The following is a 27,533-nucleotide window of genomic DNA, read 5'->3' on the forward strand; positions in this document are numbered from 1 at the left end:
AGTCTAAATTAGTTTGCTAGTGAACAGGTATAAAAAAAATTAAATTTTATTACATGTAATTTAAACTTAGACAATACTTAACAGCAAAACCCACCCATCTTTCAGAAGAGTATATCCCTTCCCCTGGGAGGGAACCAATGTAATCTGGAGTCAATGAAGAGGGAATTATTTCCATTAAGCATTTTAAAAATTGAACAGATTACACAATGTACTTATTACAATTTATGTTTAAATATACCCAGATATAGAGATTAACTCCCAATTAGTTTTGCCAGTAACTCCCTTTCTCAAAGTCACTCGCGTAGGCTTTGAGGAGACATGATTTTTGCACACTTGAAGTGCTGGATACACTCTGTTAATTACACACAGCAAATGGCCAACCATTCACAATCATGCAAATGCAGTAAGAGATAACCGTGCCATTTACTTCTCTATAATCCCAGAGAGTTAATGATTGAAGTGACATCATTCAGTGGCTCAGGTCAGACTGTTCTCCCACCCCAGAACGTAAATCAAACACATGAGCAGGCGGTGCTAGCACAGATTCCCTAGGCTGGAAAGGTAAGTCCGTAGCGTTGGCGGGTGCGCTTTGCACACGGAGCCTTCCCAGCCTCAAATCTTGAGCGGTTCCACCATCCAACTTGGTTAAATGCAAGTGAGTATTTTGCTTGACGTTTTTACAACAGTTCACTCTGGAGCACTGAAAACATTTTTTTTCACTGGGGCCTTTCACGTTTTCTAGTGCGAAAGACCACGTAATTGCTTGCCCTTCCCTCTGCAGTCATGGCATCCTGCTATAACTGCACACAAGCCCTACCAACACCGCAACTTACGGCCTCCCTTCAGTTCTTAAAGGCTCCACATTTACTGGCTTTAGCAATGAATTCCTTTAGCAGGGGACCATCCATTTGCCAAAATGCTGTAGTTTGTGTCACTTCTGTCAAATGATTGACACAAAACTTAAAGCAGAATTCCTCTAGGTCCTAAACAGAAAAAAAAAAAAAGAAAAAGTGTTACTACCTTTGTTTTCATCACAGAAAATCTCATTCAGGCAAAAGTGCCTGTATATGTTTTATGTTTGCAGAGAATTAGACAAACATATTAACCCAGTGGCTGTCAGTGGTTTCTCCCCAAAACAGTCACTATGTAAATGAAACAGAAAATAATTCTTCCCATCTGTGTCACTATGTAAATCAGTCACAAGGGGAAGTACCCAAAATCCTGCTCTCCCTGTATAGCTGCAGTCACAAAAGTTGCTATTCTGAGTAATACATTTTTAAGTTCTCCCACTTGAAGATTTTCACCTGCATTCAGTAACAGCTACTAAACTCCAATACAAATAGAAAATCTTGGGGTAATGATCTATAACCAAGACTGTGGATGAAGGAAAAAATTCAACTCTTTCATTCCATAATATAAACTCAAATCTGTCTATAGGGTTGCTTGACCTCCTGCTTAGCTGAGGGCTTAACTAGAGCCTGAAGTTACATGTCACCAGGCTCAGTGCAAGTGTATCCTGACAGGAGAGTTGTAAAGCAAAAATTAGGCAGAAGGCCTTTCAGTGCATTACAAACAGACTTGTGTTAAAAGTACTTCACAGATGTCCCAAAAATTCTTCAAATGAACTACAGTAGCACAGTCCAGCACAGCAATTCTTGGAGACAGTGGACTCTGGATATCTGAGTTTACTCAGAAAAGCCTCACAACTATCACTGATATCAGACAGAAAGGATGTCTTAAAGAACACAAGCCACTGTCAATGTAAGGTTGACCACAGAACGCTTCCACTCAGAGTATTTCCAAGTCCTCTTTCGAGGAGGAAAGGTACTCTGTGGTGCAGATCTAAGTGGCTGTAAGGAGGACATTGCAGCCCTACAAAAGGGCAACTCCTGACACCACTCCCACTGCTTCATTAAACATTTGGAGGACCGATACTCTGTATGTGAGAACACACCCTCAGCTGCTCAGCGGTCTGGGCGCTGCAGGAAGATGTAACAAATTTGCAGAGCTCTTTAAGCCACATGAGGTATGAAAGACTGATTAATATTTATATTTTCACTTAAGGTCAATACTGAAAGCTACAGCAACTGTGTGTGCCAGTGGGAGTTCTTGACACAACAATAATACAAAAATATATCCTGGCCTAAAACCAGGCATCTGAAGCTGCAGATCTTGACTTGTGTAGCATCTGTGCAACAAAGAAAGACAAGCTTATTAGAACTGAACACTGATGGTTTTCTTTTTTTTTTTCAAATAACAGAAGTAACTCAAATTTTAAAGAAAATTACATCATACACATTACAATATTTTGCACTGCTTTATTAAAAAAAAATCATATTCCAAGTCAATGCAACAGAAGCATACAATAAACAGAATTATTGTGGTATTAGTAACTCTGGAAAATTTAAAGTTCTGTATTAAAAAAAAAGGCTGAATTTCATTTGCAGATGGATGTACTCCCAGCAAACTGTACTTAATAAGGGCTTAGGTGAATAAAGGCACAAGGTACAGCCAAGTATCATTTTAAAAACCAGCCCTGACCTAATGCTAGCCACTTCAGTCAGTCACCAAAAGAAAGTGTAGGAGAGTTTCACATCATGGAGGTATTTTAAAATCAGTGAAGCAGCTTCTTTTAACTGTTGTCTTCCAGGCCCAGACTCCCTTGAATGCACTACATCACCCAAGCAATTCCAAGTCCCCAACTAGTATAACAGCAAGGAAAACCAACCTTTTATTTAAGCCCAACCCCTAAGGGTCCCCCATTCTCTCCTGAAAGCAGGATTTAGGCCTACAGCTTTAACTTCATTTCTAACTTTATTTAGCTAGCGAGGTACAGACAAGGCATAGTAACTGGATTTCTTACACCCTTTACTAGCAGAATCAATCACACACTGAAGACCCATCCTGCAAACAATCTTTTGAGGCTAAAATATGCAAGTCTTCCTATTTTTGATGAACTCCCACCAAAGACAATCATCATTCACAGTAGAGCTTAAGGCACAGAAGACACTAACACAGCGCTTTGAGTAAGATATATCAAACAAGCAACACACTGCAAGGCTCTGAAATAAGTTAGGGCAACCAGCATGCCAGTTGCTGCATGTTAACTACAAGAAAAAGCAATGAGTTGATTTACTCGGTACCAAAAAACTGCTTTATAAGGATAAGCAGCAAGATAGAAACCAACCAATCGCAGAGTTGCCAATGCAATGCAGAGGTACTGCACTGAACACAAACAGCCAAAGCAAGCCCAGGAACATTCCCCCATTAGTTCCCAAAGCAGCAGGTTAATGGACTAGTTGCGAAGTCAGACATCACCCAGCAGGGAAGTTTCACCAGCCTTCCCCCCTTCCTGCACAGTGTTCCTCCCTTTTCATCATTTGTAAGGCCCATGAAGCAGCTCTTATCCTGACACATCATTAGCAGAGAGTGAAAACAGTATTTGACTGTAGCTAAAAAAAAAAAAACCAAAACCAAAAAAGCAAACAAAAACACCTAACCAACCAAAAAAAAGCCAAACACACTCAATCCCCAACCTCCCATTATGTCATCACACACAATACACAGCCTTGCAAATAAGGAACTCCAGGCTTTTAAGACTGCTTTTCATAGTGTTACATTTTTTTCCACTGTAGTTAAACCCTTCCCTTGTTTCAGAGTGTTTTCATCCTCAGAAATATCTATATACTATTTCACCTTCCCAGAACTGGTTTATGGCTAAAAATTAAAATAAAAGAAGATATATCTCATGGCAAACACAGTTTTTGCAAGTTCAACACTCTCAAACTCTAAAAGAGGCAGATAGCATTATCTGACAGTAAGTAAGAGAGCTTATATGAAAATGTAACCAGCTGCTTTTCTCCATAGTTTAAGTTAGAAAGCAGCCACCCATTTAAGAGATTGAACTTTAGAAGTTTACCTCTGCATCATATCTGACAGCAGCAGAGAGCAATGAAAATGCATTTTCCACAGTAATTCCTCTCTTGATGATGTGCTGACACAGTTTTTTCAGTCTGTTTTCACAGTACGAAGTAGCCAAATCCAAAAGCCCTGCAATTAAATTGCCCTCAATATTAGTCAGAAGTAACAATCTCTGCTCTTTCAACAACAGTTACTGCTCCTGAGGTACAGACTGCACCTGTATTCTGCATGCAAAGTTCTACATCTCTATAATGTGCTTTTTTCAAGTAGGCCACCGCTAAGGAAAGGTACAGTACACATAAGAAAGGCCTTTTATTACCTCATGCTGCAATGCTGTTAATGTATGTAAATATAAAAGCTGTTCCACTGATTTGCATACCCAATGGCTTCCAACAGTGTCACAAAATAGGCACCACAACATGAGTAAAAGTTACTAATATCAAAATGTGGGCTTGAATTACAGCTTGCTGCAATTGCTCTGCTGTTCAAGTTTTCCTATTAGATCTACTGAGATTGTTTGATAACTATGCCAAATAAATGACTCAATTTAGTTAAATGCGTATTTTAACACAGAGAAATAGTTTCTCTCCCAAACCTGAAAAAACTCTTCGATTTCTAAATATGCACCACTTTTGCTGCAGTAAGTTGGCTACAAGAGTATTTTAAAGACAGCTTAATTAATCACCAGTCAAATACATTATAGGCTAGGCTAGAAGGCTATATTTATACACTTATTCTACATCCTGTCTCAGATTTCCTGGATACTGCTTTCTAATATAATTGGACCATAAGCAATACCTATTGCATCTTCAGGCGGAAGGTCAACACTGTCTGTATACAAGTACTCAAGAAAGGCACGATACACAGGGTATGAAAACTGGTCTATTTCTATCACTTCCTTCATATCCTCATTCCAGTATGACTGGAACATTGTTCTGAAGTGTTCACACCTAGGAGACAAAGACATCATCTGGAACACTGCTATACAAACACACAAACATTACATTACTGCCCCCCAAAATGTGTATTGGGGGCACTCTGCAATATTCACAAATATTATGACAGACAGTGGTCCACATTTTCCTTCCTAAAACTATGGACTTTGTTATGCATTAAGGTAAAACTCTTACTTTGTCCACGCTACAGAAACATCCATGTGTACATTTGCAATCAGAACTTAACAGAATTTATCAGCCTGGGAACAACAAACAGGCTCAGTGAGAAATGAATGTGGCCCACTCCTTTTACAATCACTGCGTTTAAAGCAATCATGGACACATAGATGCTACATATTACAGGTTTAGGGGTCCCTCTCTACCCCTTAGATTTTCTCACCCCTTAAGATGTGCTATAAGAGGTGGTATATTCTGTGCAAACAAGAGCTGCAAAACATGACCACTACCTGATTTTCAGAACAGCTTTGTGGACATGGATGAACTTTCCATCCACACGAAACTTTAGATCTGAGGTTTCCGGGCTGTCAAACTCTTTCTTCAGAGATTCTGCTACTGTTAAAAAGTCTTCATGTTCTACAGAAACAAATTAAAAAACAAAAACAAAACAACACATTAAGCATCTTAAATGGAACACACACATCACTAACTAAAGCTAGCAGCTACACTGAGAGCAGGTCAAGAAAAACAGATCAGTGTCAGGGCTCCATAGGCTTAAACAGCAAAATGGGAAGAACGAATTAATCCAATAGCATTTCCTGTTGGTAAGGGCTGCTCCACAACAGCTACGGGCAGCAGTTCTCATTCCATCACGTTGCAGAAGTTGCTGCACAGTACCAAGGGAAGTACCCAGAGAACTTGTTCTCCACGTGGGCACCACCCATGAAATATCCAGCCTCCAGGGAGCTCAGCATCAGCTCAGTTCTGCAACCTGCAGACTCAACTGCAGCTTAACCCACACAACACTGATGCTCCTGGGAGTCTACATCACCTGAACTCCCTGAGGACATGGGCACAGCACTCCTGCTGCACTGGCACGGTGTGAGCTGAGCCTAAAATGTAAGAGAACATGCCAACGCTGGGTCACTTGCTTGTACTGACAGACTGGATACAGCCTGCAGGTTGGTAAGCTGCTGGCCAGGGCTCACTAACATGAACTATCACTGTCACCGTTTACTCAGTTTATTAGTCAGCCATGAAAACACAAAACCCAAAGCCGTTGAAGGCAGACAGAGACAGACACTGTGCTCTCGGTACAACCAAGGACACAGGACTTCAACAATACTGGAAGTGGAATTAAACGGATTAAAGCTGAGATATGACAGTTCTTTCTATTAAGGCCTATGGCACTGGTCCCACAGAGGTCCCACTATGTCTCTAGAAATCATACAGGAGTTAGAGCAAAAGTTGTCTAAGGCTTCTGGTAAAGCTTTAGAAAACCTAATTTAACCTGTTATTTGAAGCTTTTGCTGACACACATTAAAAGTGTGTTTCAAAATACTTGGCTTCTAAGAAATGAAGTATTGAAAAGAAAATTTAGTGGATTTCCACTGTAATGGAATGTGGTCAGGGCAGTCCCGTGGTGTAAAGGAGAGCACTCCAGACTCTGAATCCCAAGGGCCTGAGTTCCAGTCTCAGTGGGACCGTCCCCTGGCAGTTCAATGCCTCCCTGCCATTCCATCCCGTCACATCTCAGATGCTCAGCAGGGTCAGCCTCGGTTAGTACCGGGTGCTGTGACAGTCACGAGGACTTCGCTGTCACTGTCCAAGCTTGCTCGGCCGTGGCAGATGGACCTCAGGACTGAAATGGTGGGGCCAGTTCTGCGCACGCTGTGCCTCACCTAAAAAATCCACTGCGCAGGCTGGAAGGGCACACCCACGTGGGGAGAGCCCTGCCCAAATCTGCGTTCGCCAAGTCTGGCCATACAATACAAGGAACGTGGTCGATGTCTCCTGTGTCCCACAGGACTGTACATTGTTCACCCACATACAATCCAGAAATCACTCTTCACTGTTAAGACCAGTTAAATAGTATTTTAAAAAGAAATATTGCCACAACAAACTCCTCAGAACTGACAAGTCACATTTGTGCCACAAAAGTCCATACACTCTTCTGATTTACACGAGTCATCCACAGAAGCTGCATCTCATCTGGGCTAACTAAACATGCCCCAGTCCCTCTCCATTTGCTCATGTGATCTTTTTTTCTAGGTCATCGGCTTAGCTTAAGCTGTGCGGTTCAACTTTCACTCCAAATACCTTAAGTTCAGTCCTGAAAAAAGGCTGCAGATTTGTACTTCACCACAGCCAATCCTGACAGACTGATTCATTTTTTTTGGCAGAGACATCATAACTGGAAGTAGAACAATAACCTTTACACATAGTCAGCTCTTGCTAAGAAAGCAAAACACCACCAAAAAAAGAAAAGAGGGAATTTTAGACCTATATGACCAAAAAACCTGAGGAAGGAAAATATGCATAAGGAAAATGGAGATTAATAATGCTCCCATAATTAAAGTTTTTGATTTAAACATTCAGTAAGATTATCAGAATATATGAGAAAGAAGCCCCAAAGGCTAAGAGGTATTAAAATGCAGGTACAGAAGTCAAATAGCTGGTTATACTCAGTCTGAGAGTAATTGATAAAAACCAAGAACTAGAAAGGTATTGAAACTGGGGAGATGGCATTTAAACAGACCTCACTATTAGCAAAAGGCAATAGACTGGACAACCCTCATACCTCTACAGAGAGCAAGACTAACACATAGTGCAGGGGATTAGAGAATGGAGAAAGTGAAAAACGGGATAAAACAAGACTTAGATTTACTCATGAACAGACCACTCCAAGCAAATCTTTTCTCTCTTTAGTAAAGCTATTGAGCTTTCCTCTACAGATGAGATGCTGTCACGTGGACCCCTACAAGTGCAGTAACATGCTAAAAGAGAAGCTGAGATGGAGAAGCTGGGTTAAGATAAGCCACATGGAATGAGTCCAGAGACAGGTTACTTAGGATGTGATCCATCCCCCCACAAAAACAATTCTGTACAGGGACTAACAAAATTAGGATCCATTGTCAACATGAACACAGATAGATTTCCTAAATGATCTTGTGAACTGAAGCACTTGATCTAGGATAAAACACCTTTATGTTTTGGACACAAAGACACCTTCATGTCTTCCAGGAAGTGCAAACTAAAATCTTTACAGCATATCTGGTGCCAAATCAGAATTAGCAGCATGTGGATCAAAGATAATCAAGGGAAAAGGCTTGGGCCTATTTGTTGGACACAGAGACTGCATCCCAAAGAGTAATCTAAGACACTAGAAGAGAGCTCAGAGAGAGAAAACAATTACATTAGGGTCTTGTTTTACAGGGTCTATTATTTACAGGTTTGCCTGGCTTTGAGGAAAGTCAAACTAAATTGGTTTGAGACAAATCATCTCACAAAATGAAAACTTGGAATTCTGTTTCAAAACATGATGCATAGGAGAGAGAGGAGAGAGAGGCTCCTTCATATTTGTATTAGAAGAGCAAATACTAATGAGTGAAGGCTAGGACAACACTTAAAATTCAAAGTTGTTAGATACCAAAATAACAACCCTCAGGAACAGTCTTGCAAGTAGGAATAGTTTTAAGAGAAAAATAAGTTATGTTAATAATGATCCAGGATTCCTTCCCAGTCCTGAGCTGAAGTTCGAACAGTTCAAATGTAGGAAACACACTATTCACAGTGCAAGGCAGAAACAGTGTTCACTCTAGACATGTATCAGCAAACAATCTTGTTAACTCTACTTTGGATCCTTAGCTGCCGAAACAGACTGGTTTTTTTCAGAAGAAAAAAGAAACACCTTGCTGCTGATCCTCCTCACAACAGGAAGCTGCCACAGCAGAGTGTCCTGTACTAATCCCTACCAATGCCCAGAGATTGCAGCACTGGCTGCCCCACGGGGGCTGGAGCTCACCTACTGAGAGCAGGCGCCACATGACGGCAGGGGTGGCAAAGCAGGCAAACACATCGTCAGTGCAGGCAAAGTGGGTGAGGTGGGGGAAGGTCACGGACTGCCCCCGACACTGGCCCCACATGTACACCTGCCCACTCTGGGTCTTGGCAGCCGATGTGTGGGCAGAGTGGCAGGCTGCAATCTCCACAACCCTGTGAACAGAAGAAACCCAGTAAGAGACTCACAGGTACAGAATCAAGAGACTTTCCAAATGCCTCACCAAAATAACAGACAATCAAGCTACACAGCTACACTCCTGTACTTTGGGGGTTTTGTCCTGCAGCATCATCACACTGTTTGAACACATATTAGAAACACACCATGACACTTTCAGATTGCTTACAGATTTTACTGTAATCAGATATTGCTTTAATTATGTCATCTTTATCAGCTGACATTACTCCTATTCTTTCATAACTATGGAAAAGGGATGACGAAAATTATTTTACCCCTTAAAACTAATGCACATCAGACACACTCTCGAGAAGAAATACTTATAGAGCTTATGAAACTTCCAGTTAGGAAAGAAGATCAGGGAAGTTACACTAATTAGATCTTTACCGAGCACTTTTCAGAACTTCTTTCAGACAGACACACTAAAAGCACTCATTTTGAGGTTAAGCTCTGATGTATTTTCCAATAATCCTTCTACTCCTCTCCCCCCTTTTAGTTTGATTTCTGTAGGTAAGCAGAGATCTCACCCACTGCCCATATTTCTGACTTATTTTGCTGTTAAGCTTCCTTTCCTCAACACTGAAATTCATCATGAAGCACAGACAGTGCTTCCTTTGAGGAGAGGTGAACACACACACACAACTCCACATTCTTGAAGAGCTATGCTTGGTTTTTAAATAAAGCCCATTGGTCTTTTCACCTACCTCACCTAGTCCCTTCAAATATTAGAGCTGCTGATGCTCACTTATCTATTCTATTCTCCCACTGCTCAAGTAATCCCTGTCTTGCTCTCTGAAACATTATAAGAGCTGAGAAAAATTACAATTCCAGCTAAAATACGCCATAGACATTGCTAGTGTTTCTGTTCATATGACAGCCAAAAAACAGGGAGGTTACAGTATTAGTTCAAAAAAAAAGCTATGCTTTCCTGTTTTTTCCTCCACAATAAAAATTCTGAGGATTTCATGCTTTTGTGCCAGAAACAGATCAACCTGAATAAATAAAAGTCTTCCCAAGTAGTCTAAGAATATACATATTGAAATGTTTGTTCCTTTACAGAACAATATCCATGAAGAGTTATACTTTTAGGTGAAAAACTTCAGTACAAAGCCCACATTTTAAGTGCAAAAGTTATTTCAAGGCAACACTCAGAATCTGTATCACTTTAATATATGTGTCAATAATTTCTGGCATATAGAAGACTACTCAGTTACTTAACCTCTGTGTAATATTGAGATATTTTGGCATCTCTGCAAGAGACATCACAGAGTACTTATTTTAACAATAACTTACTTTCCATCATAGATATCCACCTAAACTATTTCCTACCCCAAACTTTCCTTAGCAGAACAGATTTTTCTTTCTAGAGTAACTATACTACACTTCAGAAGTAAATATGTATTATTATAACACATTTATGGTACACACGTACAGTATCACCGTACATGCACAGGGTAACATGCTAAGCATACACTTAACATCAAAATTCAGGAAGCTGACCTTCATAGCTGTTCCTTCAAGCAAACACAAAATGAAGTCTAAAAGCTCCTTACAAGCTGTATGTGCAATATTCTTCAAGATAGCATCAAATGTCACCTCCTGAGGAAGTGTCACCAGCATTAAATATAAGAGACGAAAGAGTTACATAAATAACACGACAAGGAGAAGGAGCAGTAACGTGCTTGTTGGGAAATGACAGCTCACCCACTTACAGCACGGTTTCCAAGGGAGCCAAGACAAGCATGATGAGGGAGTTCAAGTGATTTATCTCTCCCTCAGATTCCAAGCAGAAGTTCTACAGTATTTTCTCCCTCCTCCAGTCATTGAACAAATGCCAGTTTTACTGTAAGCCCATGCTTGAGTTCACATACAGTTCTAATTGCAAGAGTTCTCCTTAGTTCACCCATGAAATAAATCACCAAAAGAACAAAGTTGATCTATCTGCAAACATACACATTTCTCTTCCACTGCTTTTTTAGAGAATATTTCATTTTTGTTTCACTAGTGTAAGTACTTTCACAGAAAAAACAGCCTCACTTCAGGGGTTTCTATTGTGATGATTCTTTTCTTCTTTCCCCACCCCCATTTTTTTAAGCTCTTAAACACTCTCAGTACTGTGAAGCTTTTAATTTAATGTTAAATGGAAGAAACAAAAAAGAGGAATGGGTTCCCAGACAGTACAGAAATGAAGGAGAAAAACCAATCAGAATTGTTTCCCAGGTAAGAGGAGATCACAAGGCATTTATAGACTACAGATGTTTGCAAGCCAAGGTACATTAATCTCTACGTATATGTAAGGACCCAGAGAATGGGACTGAGGTTCATGTTTGTAGGTGAACAGCAAAAGAGCTATCCCAAACACGAGCATGACAAGGGTACTGAAAGAGGGTTTACAAAGGTTGATTTCATTCTTTTCTGAGTCCAGGAACTACTATCTGGTATCACTGATAAAAAGTGGTATTAACTGTTCTTAGTTCAAGCAACCTGCAAACTGAGTTGTATTTTCATGGGTGTCTGCTGCCGGTCTTTAAAAAATTGTTTTTCTCACATGTCACTTGTTACAAAGATGCTGCTTCCTCCTCTCCTCGTTTATTTTTTTTTAAATGTAAGCCTCAATACAAATTAAAATCTTGGCTTATTGATCTCTTAGCTCCAGATTTTTAACCAAAGGAACTATACACAGAATAGCTTAACAGTCATTCATTATCTTTCAGTAGCAGGTAAATACAAAGTATGTTTACATTCACTAATCATTGCAGACAGAAGAAACAAAAATATCACTCAGCCTATTGTAAACAGTAAGTTACAATCCTTCCCTATGCTTTTAACATTACCAATAGAAAAACAATCCACCAAGTCCTTCACTTGCATGCTTCCAGTGCTAGAGTGCATAACACATGCTCAGACTTGTCAATCCAGAAACAGCTTCAGCAAAATTACCTTTCTTTTTCCATCATGATCTGCACGGGGCTGAGCTGATTACTTTTATTGCCAGTTCCCAGCTGCCCGTAAGTGTTAGCTCCCCAGGCATAGAGCAAGCCCTCATCTGTTAGTGCTAGTGTGTGCGCATAGCCACAGGCAATCTGTAAGTAAATGTATAAGCGTTACTACTAAAGGCAACAAATGAGAAACAAATCACCACACACATTCCTCACACATTCCCGTAGGCTTATTATGGATCTCAGGCATTCCTCATTCAGCACTACAATGTGTTATTTCTCAGTACTTAAAGCTAACACCACCTGTTAGCTGTAGGCACAGGAGTAGTCCCAGCTTCATTAATTTAACTGGTTACTCTCAAATAATTTATTCCACTCTGGCAAAGTCTCCCTAGCCACTAGTTGCTTTCAGCTGTAGACTCTTCATACAAGGAACAGAACACCTTCATCACATCTTTCAATACTTTGAAAGTATTTCAGAGTTGGATATTTTGAATGCTGTACAGTATGAATAATCACAGACTATTCTGAGTTGGAAGGGACCCACAAGGATCATCGAGTCCAACTCTTAAGTCAATGGCCCACATAGGGATTGAACCCATGACCTTGGCATTATTACAACCAAGTTTTAACCAACTGAGCTAATCTCAGGGTATCTAACAGTGAGAGCTACAGTTTACCAGTCGATGACACTTCAACTCAAGTTTTCACCTGCAGCTCCACAGAACCTTACTAAAAACCCAAGAAATCCCACATTTGATTTTTTAGCTAGGAAAAAAAGTAAACCAACAAAAAAAACCCCCAACAACAACAAACTAACAAAAACCCAACCAAACCCACACCCACGACTCTTATCTTCTCTCTCCCCTCTCTTCTGAAGGATTAATTAGAAGATTGATGTAGAAGCCAATTTGAACATTATTACCCTTCATTTCTTGTCTGCACCCAGTGCTTTTCATTCTGCTTTGTAACAAAGATGTAATTTGTATCTGTGCCATAATTTACTGGTGGTTACACTAGCTAACCTTAAATCTTTCCAAGCATTTACAACAGCAAATACTTTACAGCTTCCTTGCACTTTTTATAAGCAAAACATAATTTATCAGCACTAAAAAAAAAAAAATCAGTATTTGAATTGCAAACTCTAGAAGCAGATGTACAATTCCAAAGATGTGGCTTCAGCTGAAGCAGCAGGAATGCATGTCCATGCCCACAGCAGATGTACCTGGAGCACACACACACTGTGCAGCGCTGCCACTCTGCAGGGTGTGAGCTGATTGCCGTTGTTGCCCAGACCCAGCTGGCCGTTGCCATTGTAACCCCAGCCGTAAACCTGGGTGCAAAAGGAAACAAGAATTAACCCACTCCTCTACAGGAGTACAGAACATTTAAGGCTTAGTATCAAACACGAGCCAAAAAAGTACTTCTTATAAAAAAACCATATGCTATTTCAAGACCATTATACAGAAGGCTGAAAGAGATTAAATATACTGCAATCACTGACTGCATTCAAATTTTCAACCATGCATTTACCTTTTAAAGGAGCTTTCTGAAAATACATGTGTCTGAAGTACTAGGAATTTTGCAATAAACTCACAGTACACCAAAATCTTCCCCATAACATCAACACTTTAGTTAAATTTTACACCATCCTTTCTCCTTATTACTTTTCATAGAATCACAGAATCGATTGGGTTGGAAAAGACCTCCAAGATCACCAAGTCCAACCCTTGGTCCAACTCCAGTCCCTTTACCAGATCATGGCACTCAGTGCCACATCCAATCTCAGTTTAAAAACCTCCAGGGATGGTGAATCCACCACCTCTCTGGCCAGCCCATTCCAATGCCTGATTACTCTCTCTGGAAAGAATTTTTTTCTGATCTCCAACTTAAAATTTCCCCTGGCAGAGCTTGAGCCTGTGCCCCCTTGTCCTATTGCTGAGTGCCTGGGAGAAGAGACCAGCCCCCACCTGGCTAGAACTTTAGTTAACTTTTACACCATCCTTTCTCCTTATTTCTTTTATGCTTTTGGTTGGTTTGGTTTTTGTTTGTTTTTGTTTTTTTTAAAAAGAACACATTAACTTAGCTATTCTGATCAGCTGATTAGTTTAAACTGAAGTCCCCAGTTTATCTTTAATTTTTTCCTTTGGCGGCCAAGTCATAGCAAATTATGTACAATGAAAGCTCAACTCAGCTTCAGGGACTTTTACAGTCCTTCCACATTCACAAAGATGCTCCACTCAAGATTGGTGAAAAGTAGTAAAATTGAGGTTCATGCCTAGAAGCAGGACAGCACCATAAACTTACGTGAAATGAAAGAGTTGCACAATACTAGGACAATGTTCAAAAGCTTGGTTTCGTGACTGCCAATTAAGCAATGTGTTTAAACCCCAGGATCAGCCAGTGTATTGTTGCAGAAAAATTGACTGTTTGGTTGAATCACAGAACCAAATAGGCTGGAAAAGCCCTCTGACATCATCAAGTCAAACCTTTGACCTAACACCACCTTGTTTACTAGGCCACGGCACTACGTGCCACATCCAGTCTCTTAAATACCTCCAGGGATGGCAGCTCTACCACCTCCCTGGGCAGCCCATTCAATGCCCAAGTGTGCATGCTTTAGAAAAACAAACTGAAACTAATTTAACAAATTAAATGAAACTAACATTATTTATGCTAAATGATCTTTTGAAATATGAAGACAGACATGCTTAATACAACTGTTCAAATCCTTGCAGTTGCAGACACAGTAAGAGTTGTGCTCCAATACAGTTTTTTCCATAGCAAGAAATGTTTAAAGACAGCATCTCCAGTTAATTGCAGCGTTTTCCTTAAACTAGTCTCACAGAAGTTACCAGTGTAACTCTGCTCATACAACTAACTTGAGCCCTCCATGTCAGCATGTTTCCATATTCAGACACTACCTTGGTAAGTTTAGGTAATAGAGAATGTGAGAATGAAGCTGCTCTACTTACCTCACCGTTATTTACTACGGCCATGGAGGAGGTCTGACCACATGCAATGCCAACTACAATTTTACCCTGCAAACAGTTTGAAACTCTGCGAGGAGTTGGCTGGTTCGCTGTAGATCCAGATCCAACTTGACCACAGTTGTTATAGCCCCAAGCGTACAGCTGTCCACAAAAACAAACAAAACCACGCAGTTTAAGCCTCAATAATAGTAATGATAGCAATAGATGATAATTTTCCTGGAGTCAGCATCAGATTGGGTACAGTATCCTATTTAATAAGCTGAAATGCTTAACATTAATTTTCAGCAGCTGAAAGTTGTAAACAGCAGTAAAACTGACCTAGCAAATATGGATGTAACACTTGTTTCAATTTCTTGCTACAGAATTTGAGTGTCTAAGCACAACACAAAACAAAAGGAACATGTTTTCATATTAAATATTAGTCAGACTGGAAGACAAAAAGCACAGTGATTGTCTTCATAATTTCATGATGTTCAAAAGAGGAATCCAAGTCCAAATGTCATTTGTTTCTCAGATAAGCTGAACTCTCCTATTTTGAGTTTAACTTTCTTTATAGAACTCTAAACCAGGTTGTTGCTGGACACTCATCATACCTCTTCTATATCTTTCAAGAGCTGTGAAAGAAGATGGATTTGTCAGCCCATGTTTTACAGTAGCGGAATTCTCTTACTCTATGACCCTGAGATTAGCTCAGTTGGTTAAAACTTGGCTGTAAAAATGCCAAGGTCATGGGTTCAATCCCCCATACGGCCCATTGACTTAAGAGTTGGACCCGAGGATCCTTGTGGGTCCCTTCCAACTTAGAATAGTCTCTGATTCTGAGTCTGTAATGGCACTAACAAAAAAGCACCATCTCTGTCAGTTTAAAGTTTCCAGTGGCAAACTAATACAAGCAAAAATATAATTTCCTTTTATCTGAAAGTCAAGACAGGGAAGTGGTTTGCTATAAAAAATTTACAGCTGTGTACTTTCAGTGCCTTCAGTTTTTGCTACACGCACACACCCCCACAGCTTGGCATAAAACTGTTTTTGTAGCTCATTCTCTGGTGCTTCACCCAGTTTGAAAGTTTGTCCTCCTGGAAATACCTAGCCACAGATGCCTCCCAGAACAAGCACACAGACAGGTACCCTAGTGAGAAGTTGGTACATCCTTTGGTGTCAGAAGCTGTCTCTTTACTGCAACACCAAACAAAATGTCAGACATTAAAAGCAAACCTCCACTGCCACCAAAAAAAACCCAACCTGCCAAAGACAAGAACAAAAAAAAACCCAACACAGCTCTTTTACCATGTGTAATATGAGCTAAAGAAAACACTAGTCCTTTTGTTTTTCTAGTTGCTGGCTCTTTGATCCCTTCTGAATATTTGAAAAGGCTCTGTAAAAGATCTTAATTTCAATAATAGAAAATATTGAGGTAGAGAATCTCAGAAGGCAGATCAAAATGCCAAAAAACTAATCCGTTTGCTCTCTCAGAGAAGCATGAGTGTCTGCAGCCCTTTAATTCTATCATTAAAATATTTGTTTTCACTTGTACTGAATTACAGTTGCACTGAACTAACTGTCCAAACCAATTCTATCAGGTATTTCCACAAATACTTCCAACTTCAATATCATTCAGAGGCTTCAGATAACATGAAGGTGCAGGGGATTTTGCAGCCAAATCTTCCTGTAAATAAAGCTGCTTAACACATTTCACTGCTTTCAGTGTAATCAACTCTGATACAGATAAAACCTCAGAGCATTAACAGACCAAGTTACTTCAAGGCATGCTAGGGATGGATTTAGAGTACACTAACTAGCCACAAAGACAAGCAAGCTGCAAATATGCACTCCATGGTAAACTCCAAGAAACTTCCCCACTTCCATGGAGATTTCCAGCATGTTACACTTATTAAAAGAGACAACATGTCCATCACAGGCAGCTACCACACAGCAAATGGCACTGCTAATGTAACTAACACATGAACAACCTCCGCTTCTTGCATGGTCACCAAATTTTATAGTTTAACCAGGTCAAACACGACAGCACAAAATCTGTCCTAAATGTAGGCTCTTTCAGATAAAACACACATCAATTAAATTAACCCAATGTCTCTTTCCTACCCTTAAAATACTTTGTATTACCATTGCACTATTATTCCATACTGAACCATAACACAGACACGCTCAGATTACCATGACGGGAAGATCTGTAGTTTCCATTTTCATTGTTAGAAGGTTTTAAAATTAGAACTCTTCTTTTGTTAATGCAGAGCTGAAATCAGATTTTCCTCTGTGCAGTAATATGCAACTCAGATACACACACGTTCATCAAATCTGACTAAGTGGAAACTAACCATACCTGTTTCCCATGACATGTAGCCTTAAGCCATGTAAGTGAACAGCATAAAGCAGACCTGGATAGAAACCAAGTGCTCCTTCATCAGCTACACACAAAGGTATTCAGAGGTGTGCAGAGCAACATCCTTTCACAATACCAGTGTTCAAATAATGAAGACCACAAGAAACCAACTGAATGCTAACCAATAAACACAAAAAACTCAACTTGCCCCTTAACTAACAGAACTGCAAGCAAATAAGTTACATTTTCCATCTCCAAGAGGCACAACTTTCTGATCTCACCCCTGTGAGACATACAGCAAATGAAAGACAAGTTTACTAAGCTTTTATTGCCATTTTTGTAGTTGGGGCTTTTTTGGTGGGATTTGGCAGTTTGTGTCTTTTTTTATTTGGTTTGGGGTTTTTTGTTTGTTTATTTGGGGGGGTTGTTTTAGTTTGGGGGGGGGGGTAGGTTTTTTTTAAGACTGCTTTTAGGGAAACGACACCCCAGTTTGAGGCAGCAGGAGAAAGTGTTGTGTGTGTAACTTACACTGTAGAGACAGAAGTTCAAACTGCAAGGTCACCTGCACCATTCACTTTAAGAAGGAGATTAAGAGATTTGAACAGGTTTCAACTTACATCCCCATCCAATGACAGCGCCATGGAATGATGAGAGCCACAAGCTACTTCCACCACTTTCTTTATTAACAGATTTGTGCAAACTTGAGCAGGAGTAATGCCCTGATTGGTTGTGCCATTTCCAAGCTGGCTGTAACCATTATGTCCCCAAGCATACACTTCACCATCTGCAAAAATACTTGTGATGAAAATCACCAAAAACATCAAGGAATTTAAGGCAGAATTCTAAGAAATAAGTAAATACCAAGATAAAAATGAAAGTATGTTAACAAATAGGGAAACTATTGCAAGAATTGCCTGTATACTAAAAAAAATTATATACTGATTTATACACATATTTCACAGTATAACCTTGGATTTATCATGAAAATGAAAAGTGCACATGTAAAAAAATGTATCATAAAGGACAAAGTGAAATGTTACAAGTGCAACATAATGGAAATGGAAGCTTACTTTGCCTATTACAAAATCCATTTAGTTTCACTTAAGACCAATAAGAACCCCTTAGTGTATATTACCCAGTTAACAAGTTAATACAATTACACTTTAATCCATTCCTGTTAAATGCAAGTGGAACTTAAAATGGGTAACTTATGTTTCTATACCAAAAGTTAATTTTCTACCTTCAGTACAAAGTACAACATGGGGTCCACTTCCATAGCTGAGACTGGAGATCTTCTTTCCACATAAGGCTTCTAACTTCTTTGGTACTATTGTGCTCTGATTATCTCCAGTTCCCAAACAGTTACTGCAATTCAGCCCAAAAACAAATACCTGAAAAACAAAGGAATACTCACTTCAAATGACTTACACTCAGGTATGCACAGGTATGGCAACACCCAGGTTTTCATACACTGGTGACAGTTTCACCTGGACCCTCAAGGGCCAGCGGAGGCTTCCACATGGAAATAACAACTTGAGAGTCAGCATAAGGACTCTTTGGAAGCTAACTGATAAGTCTGAATTATTCAGATTCATGCAGGCCTGGAAGTCAGGCTTGTTATTTGCAGGAACCACAGTACGTCAGCAGGTTTTGAAAAACACAGATTTCACACAAAGTTTTTGAGACTCTATTTACAAGTATTCCGTGGACTCTGAAAACAATTATCTGTAGAGTACATTTCCCACTTGAGTGCAGCCTCACCTCATCATTGTGCGTTATGTAAATGGCTTCATTGGCTGATGTTCCAAACACACAGGCTTTCCGAATGGATGCGATTTCTTGAGGAGACAGTAAGGTAAATATTGGCCACTTGCCTACGTCCACCATGATGCTGCTCTGTGTCATGACATTCCTAAATGCAAGATGGCATTGCTGTAACAAAACAAAACAAGCCTGTTAAAAAGCGTATTATGCAGTTTTATCAACAGGCAATAAGGTAAATTCCTTTGTACGGAAGAGAAGACAGGTGGCTCCGAGAGCAAACATCCTACTCTGTACGAAATATGTAAATATATTTCCATGTATTTAGGTGAACAAATAGCAAGTCACAGGTAGGACACTGGAAGAACAGACCTTTCCTTACAGGGGATTTTAGTAAACTGTATTCCATACAATTAAACATTTGCTGTTTTACAAACAAACTGATTAAAAAATCTGTGACCTAGTACATATCCACTGGTGGCAGAGTGGAATTCTAAGGGGATTTTCAGATGGGATTTCAGTTGGAATTCCAATTTATAAAATTTTCACTTGTGAAATTTTTTGTAGCCTTACCGTTGTACATTCCATGTAAGCAAGCAACTGATGTATATGTGAAACTGCAAATAAAAATACAGCTGGGGCTGTTGTGCACATGACCCAAATCTGCCATCTCTTGTACAATCAAAAGCTCTTATTATGGTCAAAAACCATTTGTAAGAGCATGAAAGCAGGATGCAAACTCACGAGTTTGTGCAATTAAGCAGTGATACGTATCAGAGAAAAGTAATTAAGGCAAATTGTCATAATCTGTTATTTAGAATCAGGTTGGAACTCATTAAAAGCTGGAAGCATGACTGGATATAGAGATCATTTTCCAATGAACACAGATGTATACAATCCATCATTCCACAATGCTCCCTCTTCCCAGTTTTCTCAGGGCAATTCCAACAGCTCAAGAGCAGAGTTGACAGCCAGCACAAACACACAGAGCTTATCCAGACATTCAATTCTGGACAGGACAACTGTAACTTCACTCATACCCTGAAGGGATTCTGACACCCCCCACGATCCACAGGTATCAGCATGTTTTGTGAATTGGAGAGTACCACATGGAGCATCCCACAGAATGCCAGTGACAACACATATAATTATACACCAGCAAAAAGCTGGACAATCATGCAATGGGTAAGAAATGCAGTCTCTATCCAGATGCCATGCTGTCATCAACATTTAGTTCTATCCTTTTCATGTCCTATTCTTTGCTCTGTTCAGGCTGCTTCTTGATAATGCCTGGGGATACAGACACTGACACCAGTGAGAACACAGAGCCTCTTTCCTTTGCTTCTGATACCTAGTTCTCAAAACTGTGCTGACAACCAAGACTTGGCTTCAGAAAACTCTTTAACACCACCAGTCAATCCTGAAATGCAGGTTTTTCTGTGCAGATGTCTTTTGGAAGAAGGGGATTCATTAATTTTTTTATTACTTATATTACTTTTTTGAAAGTTTGAGAAATACTGAGGTCACAGTGGAAGTATGTCCACAAAAAAAAAATCCCAACACAAACAAAACCTAGGCAGGGTTGCTTCCTTATCACATTTCATAACCTTGATCTAACAAACCCAGCACTGCTCTACAGGCACTTGTCTCACTTAGAGCCCAGCTTCACTCTATATTTCACATTTGACACAGGTCTTGGAAACACCTGAAATCTCTAGATGGCAAATTTATTTGTAGAACAGCTTTTTCTTTGAATGTCTACCTAATGCCAAGACCACAGCACATCCTGCACAGCTAAACAGATTTGAATGCATTTAAGCCTCCTTAATTTCTAGTCCACTTACAAACACAGGCTAGTTAGCTGCTAAGATTTGTTACCTCACTTTGGCAAATCTTTTAACATATGACACCATCAATCAATTATAAGGGGACAGCAATGACTTATTCTTTTGAGCAGACCAAGTAATTGTCTCTTCTGACATCTCCTATTTAATTTGACTCATATAAATACAAATGGCAATGTACAAACATGCAATAAACTGGATATTAGGAAATATATTTTCTTTCCTGAAGTTATTTTCAACACACCATGTGAATTTAAGACATGAAGATAAAATGTTATTTTGATAGAAAATGTCCTAGCACCTTAACAAGTTTTACAGCACTCTGAGAACCTATTCTGCTCTAAGGGTAACCAGTTTAAAATGTGCTGGCCTTCCTGATCTTTGCACTAGGTATTTAATCCACTTGGCTTCTTTTCTGTTCTGTGTGACTCAGTTAACCACTTCTTTGACAAAACCTTTGCAGGCACTTCCAAAATTTATGCAAGGTACACTGCATTTCCCATACCTCAAAGCTTAACCTGCTGTCTTGTCAGACAAAACAATACCAGTAGGTAAAAGCTTCCAAGCACACAAGCCTTTCCAGACTGAAGACATGAGCAAAGAACTCCATCCACAGATAAGGGACCTTACAATATCTGACAGGAGTTGACACTGCTTCATTTAAAACAATGCTGTGATCTTCAGCTGTTTCAATGGTTCACTTTCAACTGTTCCTACAAACCCAAAAAGTTATTTTAAGGGTTTTCCCAAAAAGGATTTTAATGACAACTCACCTGCCACTAGCAGGTTAGTTTCTTTAATAAATCTCAATCCTAAAGCCTCCTATCCAGATTTAGCAACCAATGAAGAGTCACAAAAACTCTTCAACCAAACAAACAACAAAAAACGTTCTCACCTTTTGTGTAATAAGCACTGTTTCTCCCCAAAGACACAGCCGTTTCCCCTCCTTTTGAAATAGTTACTATTTGTCCTTAGATTTTGCCATTTGCTGGAGTATCTGTCACTCAGTTGCAACATTGCTACAGTAGCAACTGCAGCTACTCTTCTTTATGTCTAAATAAAGAGTTCTGGGGCTTACACACAGGCTACTGTTTCTCAGCTTTAATTGTGCATAGAAAGCTGATTCAACTACTTATTTTCCACAGAAAGTAACTGCCCAACTTAGGCATAAGCACCACTTTTTCCTCTCTGAAGACTGATTCCTCAACAATCTTAGCCAATTTTTCATTTTCCAATAAAAATTCTGGAGGATGCAAGAAGGGAAAAAAAGTCTACAGTGTGAACAGCAAGATAATAAGTGATAAGAAGTGATCCTTCCCCAGTACTCTGCGTTGGTGAGGCCACACCTTGAGTACTGTGTTCAGTTCTGGGCCCCTCAGTTCAGAAAGGATATTGAGGTGCTGGAGCGGGTCCAGAGAAGAGCAACAAGGCTGGTGAAGGGACTGGAGCACAAGCCCTATGGGGAGAGGCTGAGGGAGCTGGGACTGTTTAACCTGGAGAAGAGGAGGCTCAGAGGTGACCTCATCACTGTCTAGAACTACCTGAAGGGAAGTTCTAGCCAGGTGGGTGTTGGTCTCTTCTCCCAGGCACTCACCAATAGGACAAGGGGGCACGGGCTTAAGCTCTGCCAGGGGAAATTTAAGTTGGATATCAGAAAAAAATTCTTTCCAGAGAGAGTAATCAGGCATTGGAATGGGCTGCCCAGATTCACCATCCCTGGAGGTTTTTAAACTGAGATTGGATGTGGCACTGAGTGCCATGATCTGGTAAAGGGACTGGAGTTGGACCAAGGGTTGGACTTGATGATCTCGGAGGTCTTTTCCAACCCCATCGATTCTATGATTCTATGATAACAGTATTTGGGAAATTATTTTTTACATAAAGGCCTGTAAATAGTGATGTCATTCAAGTAGTTATCAAAATTGAAATCAAATTTTGATTCTAGCATCTTCTAAGACACACTGCTTACTTCCTAAAAGGGTAGACACTCTGCAATACTGTAATTGACCTCTCACACCAATCACACTGCAACTTCATCCTTGCACAACATTTGCCTGAGTCTGGTTCAGGGGATAGGCACATCCCAAGTTTCTTCTGAGCAAATCCTTGCTACAAAAGGCTGATGATCTAGGAGACTTCAGCCACTGTCACTGCAAGCAGTAGCATAAAGAAATCCAGTGTCCTTCACTCCTTCCTGCAGTGCATCAGAGATCTCAAGTTATTTGCTTTCCCTGATAACCACCTGGGCTTGCACACGCTGTGCAATGACTGCACCTTAACTGAGAAGTGAGTTTGTAAGTGCAATACAGTAGCAAATGTACCAGATGGAGCCTGAGGTAATGGTTTTAATCTGCATGCTAATATCTGTCTCAATATATTAGCACTCAAACTATTGCTTAGATTCTGGATGCAACATGGCAGCAGTGGTTCTAGGGAGTATTTGTCACATACCAACACACAGCTTTTAGCCTGATTGCAATTAAAAGACTTGTGAATATAAAACTTCTGAGCTTAAACTGGGTACTGTAGTTGCTTTTAGAAACACTGTGTGTCACTTCTCAGCTGTTAATTCTGCTGCATGATGCAGTGATAAACAACTGAACACACAAAGCTTCGCTTCTGCTGCAGAACAAACCAGCAGAGGGAGTTCACATCAATAGCACCTCTTCTCACAGCTCTGACATCTCTGAAAGGATCCAAAAACCTCAGTATCCGAGTATGAACAGAAAGAGATGACTGCTTGAATTTCAGTAAGTCTACAAATAAGCAAGAACGGATGACTTGTAAAAACAGAAACTGAACTGGCCACATATTATGACAAAAAAGAAACTGACCTCGAAGTAGCCACCAGCAGTAGGGGACAAACAAAAGAAATCTGCAAGCTTTTGGAGACCTAAGTCCCTCTAAATTCTGTGCTAAACTGCTGCCTACACATTCAACTCTTCACTAATTTGCTTTCTAAATAAAAAGCTCATAAGCCAACTCTCAGTGAGATGCATGCAGACAAACATGACACTTTAAAAAAAATAGGCAGTGTTTACAAAATGCTTTGTTAAAACAATTTTAGATAAAGTTTTACAGTTTATAGTTCAGCTAAACAAAGCCATGCTGGAGAGAACAATAGCCTAACACAACATTCTACAAGAACACAGTACCAATTGTCATTGCAACAAAAAACTATAGTTAACTCTTCAAAGATTATCCCCTTATTCGTAAAGACTGTTTGAACACAATTGCACGTTTGTTTCAGTCCTTCCTCAGGCTCCAATGTTGCGGTTTATTCCAGCTGGGCAGACCTACCCCTGCACAGAGAGAAACTGCAAGCTCAGGCCTTCGTTTCTCCTAATTGTCTCTGGGAATTACAAACAGCAGAGAGAACACAAAGGCTAGGATATCTGGCTTCAGAATAACACAGTGACTGGCAAAACTGATCCTTTTTTGATTTGAACTACACTTCAACCAAGGGAGAATTAAATCCTAGACATAACACTAAACTGCCCCATTTTTTCTGCAGTCTGTGTTTGCTTTTTTAAAGCTCATATTTCAGTATTGAGAAAGAACATGGAAATACTATTGACATTAATCATTTGTGCAAACCAAGTGATGTTATTGAGGCTTTCTCCCTGCCAGCAGAAAGATACTGCACACCCTGGAATCACATGCCTTAATTTTCTTTCCTTGGACCTTACATAAGACAAGATTTCTATGGCAAAACCCGTGTGTCCAAATCTCTACACAATTTATTTTCGGATGCCTTTGATGAGCAATACAGGGAAGGAAAAAACTACTCATCTGAAGGCTGACAACCAAACCTCCTGCTTGCTTTAAGCAACCAGCTGAGAGAGATACCAGCGAGCAAAAAGCACCACGCACCTGAGCACTATTGAACGTGACTGCTTTGCCATAGGAAACAACCCTTAGTGGGGTGTCAGTCATTCACCGTAACAAAACGGTAATTACAAAACTCTAATTACACCCACAACATGGCCCGTTTTTTCCTTTAAACTGATCTGTTACTGTAATTTACCGAAGCTATTTACTGAGGACAAGCCACCTTTTAAAGCAGTATCTGCATTTCCATCTGATGCACAGAGATAAGCATTTAAGGGGCACATTCATATTAAGGCTCTAAAGAACGAACGCATCTTTCAAACGCTTCTAAACATCTTCTGAAGTTTCTAAGCAACCCTATGCTCCAAACGCATTGCTATGTTTAGTTTTTTCTCGTAATCCCAAACTTTGTAGGAACCATTAAAGCCCATTTTACCTTTCATCAGTAAAAGACAATATGCTTTCTGAAATGGGTCATTTGAACTTTCTAGATCAGAACTCTGCAAGTTCCTTTATAAAAAAAACACCCAAATATTAATTCAATAGCTAATTTAAAAGAAGAGCTTTGTAAATCAGAACTCTGCAAGTCCCTTTAAAAAAAAAAACAACATATATTCCTTTAATTTGGAAGAAGCGCGCTAAAAACCTGAGGAAACGCTTAAGCCGCTCATACCCGGCAAGGAAAAACAGAAAGCACTGACGTTCTCCTGCCTTTTTTTGGTTTGGCGTTTTTTCCGACAAGCCGGGTCTCTCACTCTGCCTTCAGGAAGCCGGCGACAAAAGGGAAGGATGCACCGAGGCATCACCACCCACAAAAACAAACACGAATAACCAAACCACCAGAAGGCTGCACGAATGCAGGTCCCGAGGGGCACTGCTGTCTCTCACCCGGTGCCCGCGGCAGGACCCGGCGAGCGGGCTCTGCTCTCTCTCACTCGGTGTCAGGTCCCGGGGGGCGGGCAGGTCCCGGGGGAAGGACGCTGTTCACCCCCGGTGCCCGCGGCACGTCCCGGAGTGCGGGCCCTGCTCTCTCTCACCGGGTACCGGCGGGAGAGCAGTTCCGGGGAGCGGGCACTGCTCTCCCCCGGTGCCCGCGGCACGTCCCGGGAGGCGGGCGCTGCTGTCTCTTCCCCAGTGTCTGCGGCAGGTCCTGGGGGGCGGGCGCTGCTCTCTTTCCCCGGTGCCCGTGCCAGGTCCCGGAGGGCGGGCCCTGCTGTCTCTCACCCGGCGCCGGCGGGCGGTCCCGGCGGGGTCCCGGCGCGCTCCCCGCTGCCGCTCGGTCCCGGCGCTGCCGCACACGCCGCTCCTCACGGCGCTCGGGGCCGCGCTCGGCGGCGGCGGCGCCCGCGCACGTGACCGCGGCGCGGGGGGGGGGACTGGGGGGCTGTGAGCGGCGCCGCATCACGTGACCCGTCTGAGGGGGGGTTGGGGGGGACTCGCTCGCTTCCCCCCCGCCCCGCCCTCTTTAGGCGGTCGCGCGCGTCCCGTCACGTGGCCGCGCGCGCCCTCCCCCCCCTCCCCATTGGGCGCGCGGGCACGCGCCCCCCTCCCCTCCCCTCCCATCCCCTCCCCGTCCTGCCCCGCTACCCTCCGGCGCTCCCCCCGGAGCGGGGCCGGTCACGGGATAACGAGGATTGGGAAAGAGGGATCTGAGACCCGCCAGGCCGACGTGTGTCCGAACAATAACGTGCCAACTACACCGGGGCACTGAGTGCCGCGTCCAGGCTTTCCTTAAAAACCTCCGGGGGCGCTGACGCCACCACCTCCCTGGGCAGCACATTCCAATGTCTACCCGCCCTTTCTGTGCAGAAGTTCCCCCTAATGCCCAACCTAAACCTGCCCTGGCACAGCTGGAGGCCATTCGTTCTCATCCTGTCACTTATTACTTGGGAGAAGAGCCCGACCCCCACCCAGCTGCGCGCTCATCCCAGGTACCCGTGTATGTATGGCCAGACTTCACTAACGCAGATTTGGGCAGGGCTCTCCCCACGTGGGTGTGCCCTTCCAGCCTGCGCAGGGGATTTTTTAGGTGAGGCACAGCGTGCACAGAACTGGCCCCACCGTTTAAGTCCTGAGGTCCATCCGCCACGGCCGAGCGAGCTTGGACAGTGATAGTGAAGTCCTCGGGACTGTCACAGCACCCGGTACTAACCGAGGCTGACCCTGCTGAGCATCTGAGATGTGACGGGATGGGATGGCAGAGAGGCATTGAACTGCCAGGGGACGGTCCCACTGAGACTCGAACTCAGGTCCTTGGGATTCAGAGTCCAGAGTGCTCTCCATGACACCTCGGGACTGCCCCAGGTAGTCGAAGAGAGTAATAAAGTCCCCCGTGAGGCTTCTCTTCTCCAGGCTGAACCTCCCCAGCTCCCTCAGCCCCTCCTCACCAGACTTGTGCTCCAGACCCTTCCCCAGCTCCATTGTCCTGCTCTGGACACACTCCAGCACCTCCATGTCCTTCCTGAACTGGTGCCACCTGTCTGTACATGGGTCTGCCCCCACAGCCTTGCTGGCGAGATGCCGAGAGGAAGCTGAGATGGGGCTGCAGCCATCCAGGTTCCCTGCCCCAGCCAGGTCGAGTAGAACCTGCAGAGGGCTGTGGCAGCATCCATGCTGGCTACACTTAAGGGTGGTGAATGTAATGCCTGAGACCAACTGGATTCCAGGTACAGAGCTAAGGGCCTTCTGACACAGCCACATGACTTCAGAGGTGTTTAGGCACTCTGTTAATACCTTCTAACCCTTAGCATTGGCATAATCTCTTCCCTTCACT

The 27,533-nt window shown here is 41.8% G+C and overlaps 1 protein-coding gene across 3 annotated transcripts; it reads right to left on the reverse strand.

Annotated features, from left to right (window-relative positions):
• Nucleotides 1-30: 30 nt before the first annotated feature.
• RCBTB1 (RCC1 and BTB domain containing protein 1) lies at nt 31-26,125 on the reverse strand. 3 transcript variants are annotated; one of them, XM_071551475.1, is made up of 12 exons: nt 25,985-26,125; nt 19,086-19,256; nt 18,565-18,715; nt 17,942-18,108; nt 14,966-15,124; nt 13,216-13,323; nt 11,992-12,134; nt 8,839-9,029; nt 5,324-5,450; nt 4,720-4,871; nt 3,920-4,050; nt 31-983 (listed from the first exon to the last, which is right to left on the reverse strand). In XM_071551475.1, the coding sequence occupies exons 2-12, from the start codon at nt 19,227-19,229 to the stop codon at nt 843-845; spliced, it is 1,614 nt and encodes a 537-aa protein (XP_071407576.1). In that variant the 5' UTR covers nt 19,230-19,256; nt 25,985-26,125; the 3' UTR covers nt 31-842. The 3 variants fall into 3 exon arrangements, with proteins under 3 accessions (XP_071407576.1, XP_071407585.1, XP_071407590.1); XM_071551484.1 differs by lacking the exon at nt 25,985-26,125 and adding an exon at nt 25,649-25,938; XM_071551489.1 differs by lacking the exon at nt 25,985-26,125 and adding an exon at nt 25,434-25,451.
• Between the last annotated feature and the right edge of the window lie 1,408 nt (nt 26,126-27,533).

This window comes from Pithys albifrons, chromosome 1 (assembly GCF_047495875.1).
Source record: "Pithys albifrons albifrons isolate INPA30051 chromosome 1, PitAlb_v1, whole genome shotgun sequence".
Classification (NCBI taxonomy): domain Eukaryota; kingdom Metazoa; phylum Chordata; class Aves; order Passeriformes; family Thamnophilidae; genus Pithys; species Pithys albifrons.

What these genes read in the sequence shown, in the direction of transcription:
- RCBTB1 (XM_071551475.1), bottom strand. Translation starts at nt 19,229, where the DNA reads ATGACACAGAGCAGCATCATGGTGGACGTAGGCAAGTGGCCAATATTT. An exon ending in ACATAACGCACAATGATGAG is followed by an intron (nt 18,716 to 19,085) that starts GTGAGGCTGCAC and finishes TTTGTTTTTCAG; the next exon opens with GTATTTGTTTTTGGGCTGAA. An exon ending in TCCGCCTGAAGATGCAATAG is followed by an intron (nt 4,051 to 4,719) that starts GTATTGCTTATG and finishes ATTTAATTGCAG; the next exon opens with GGCTTTTGGATTTGGCTACT.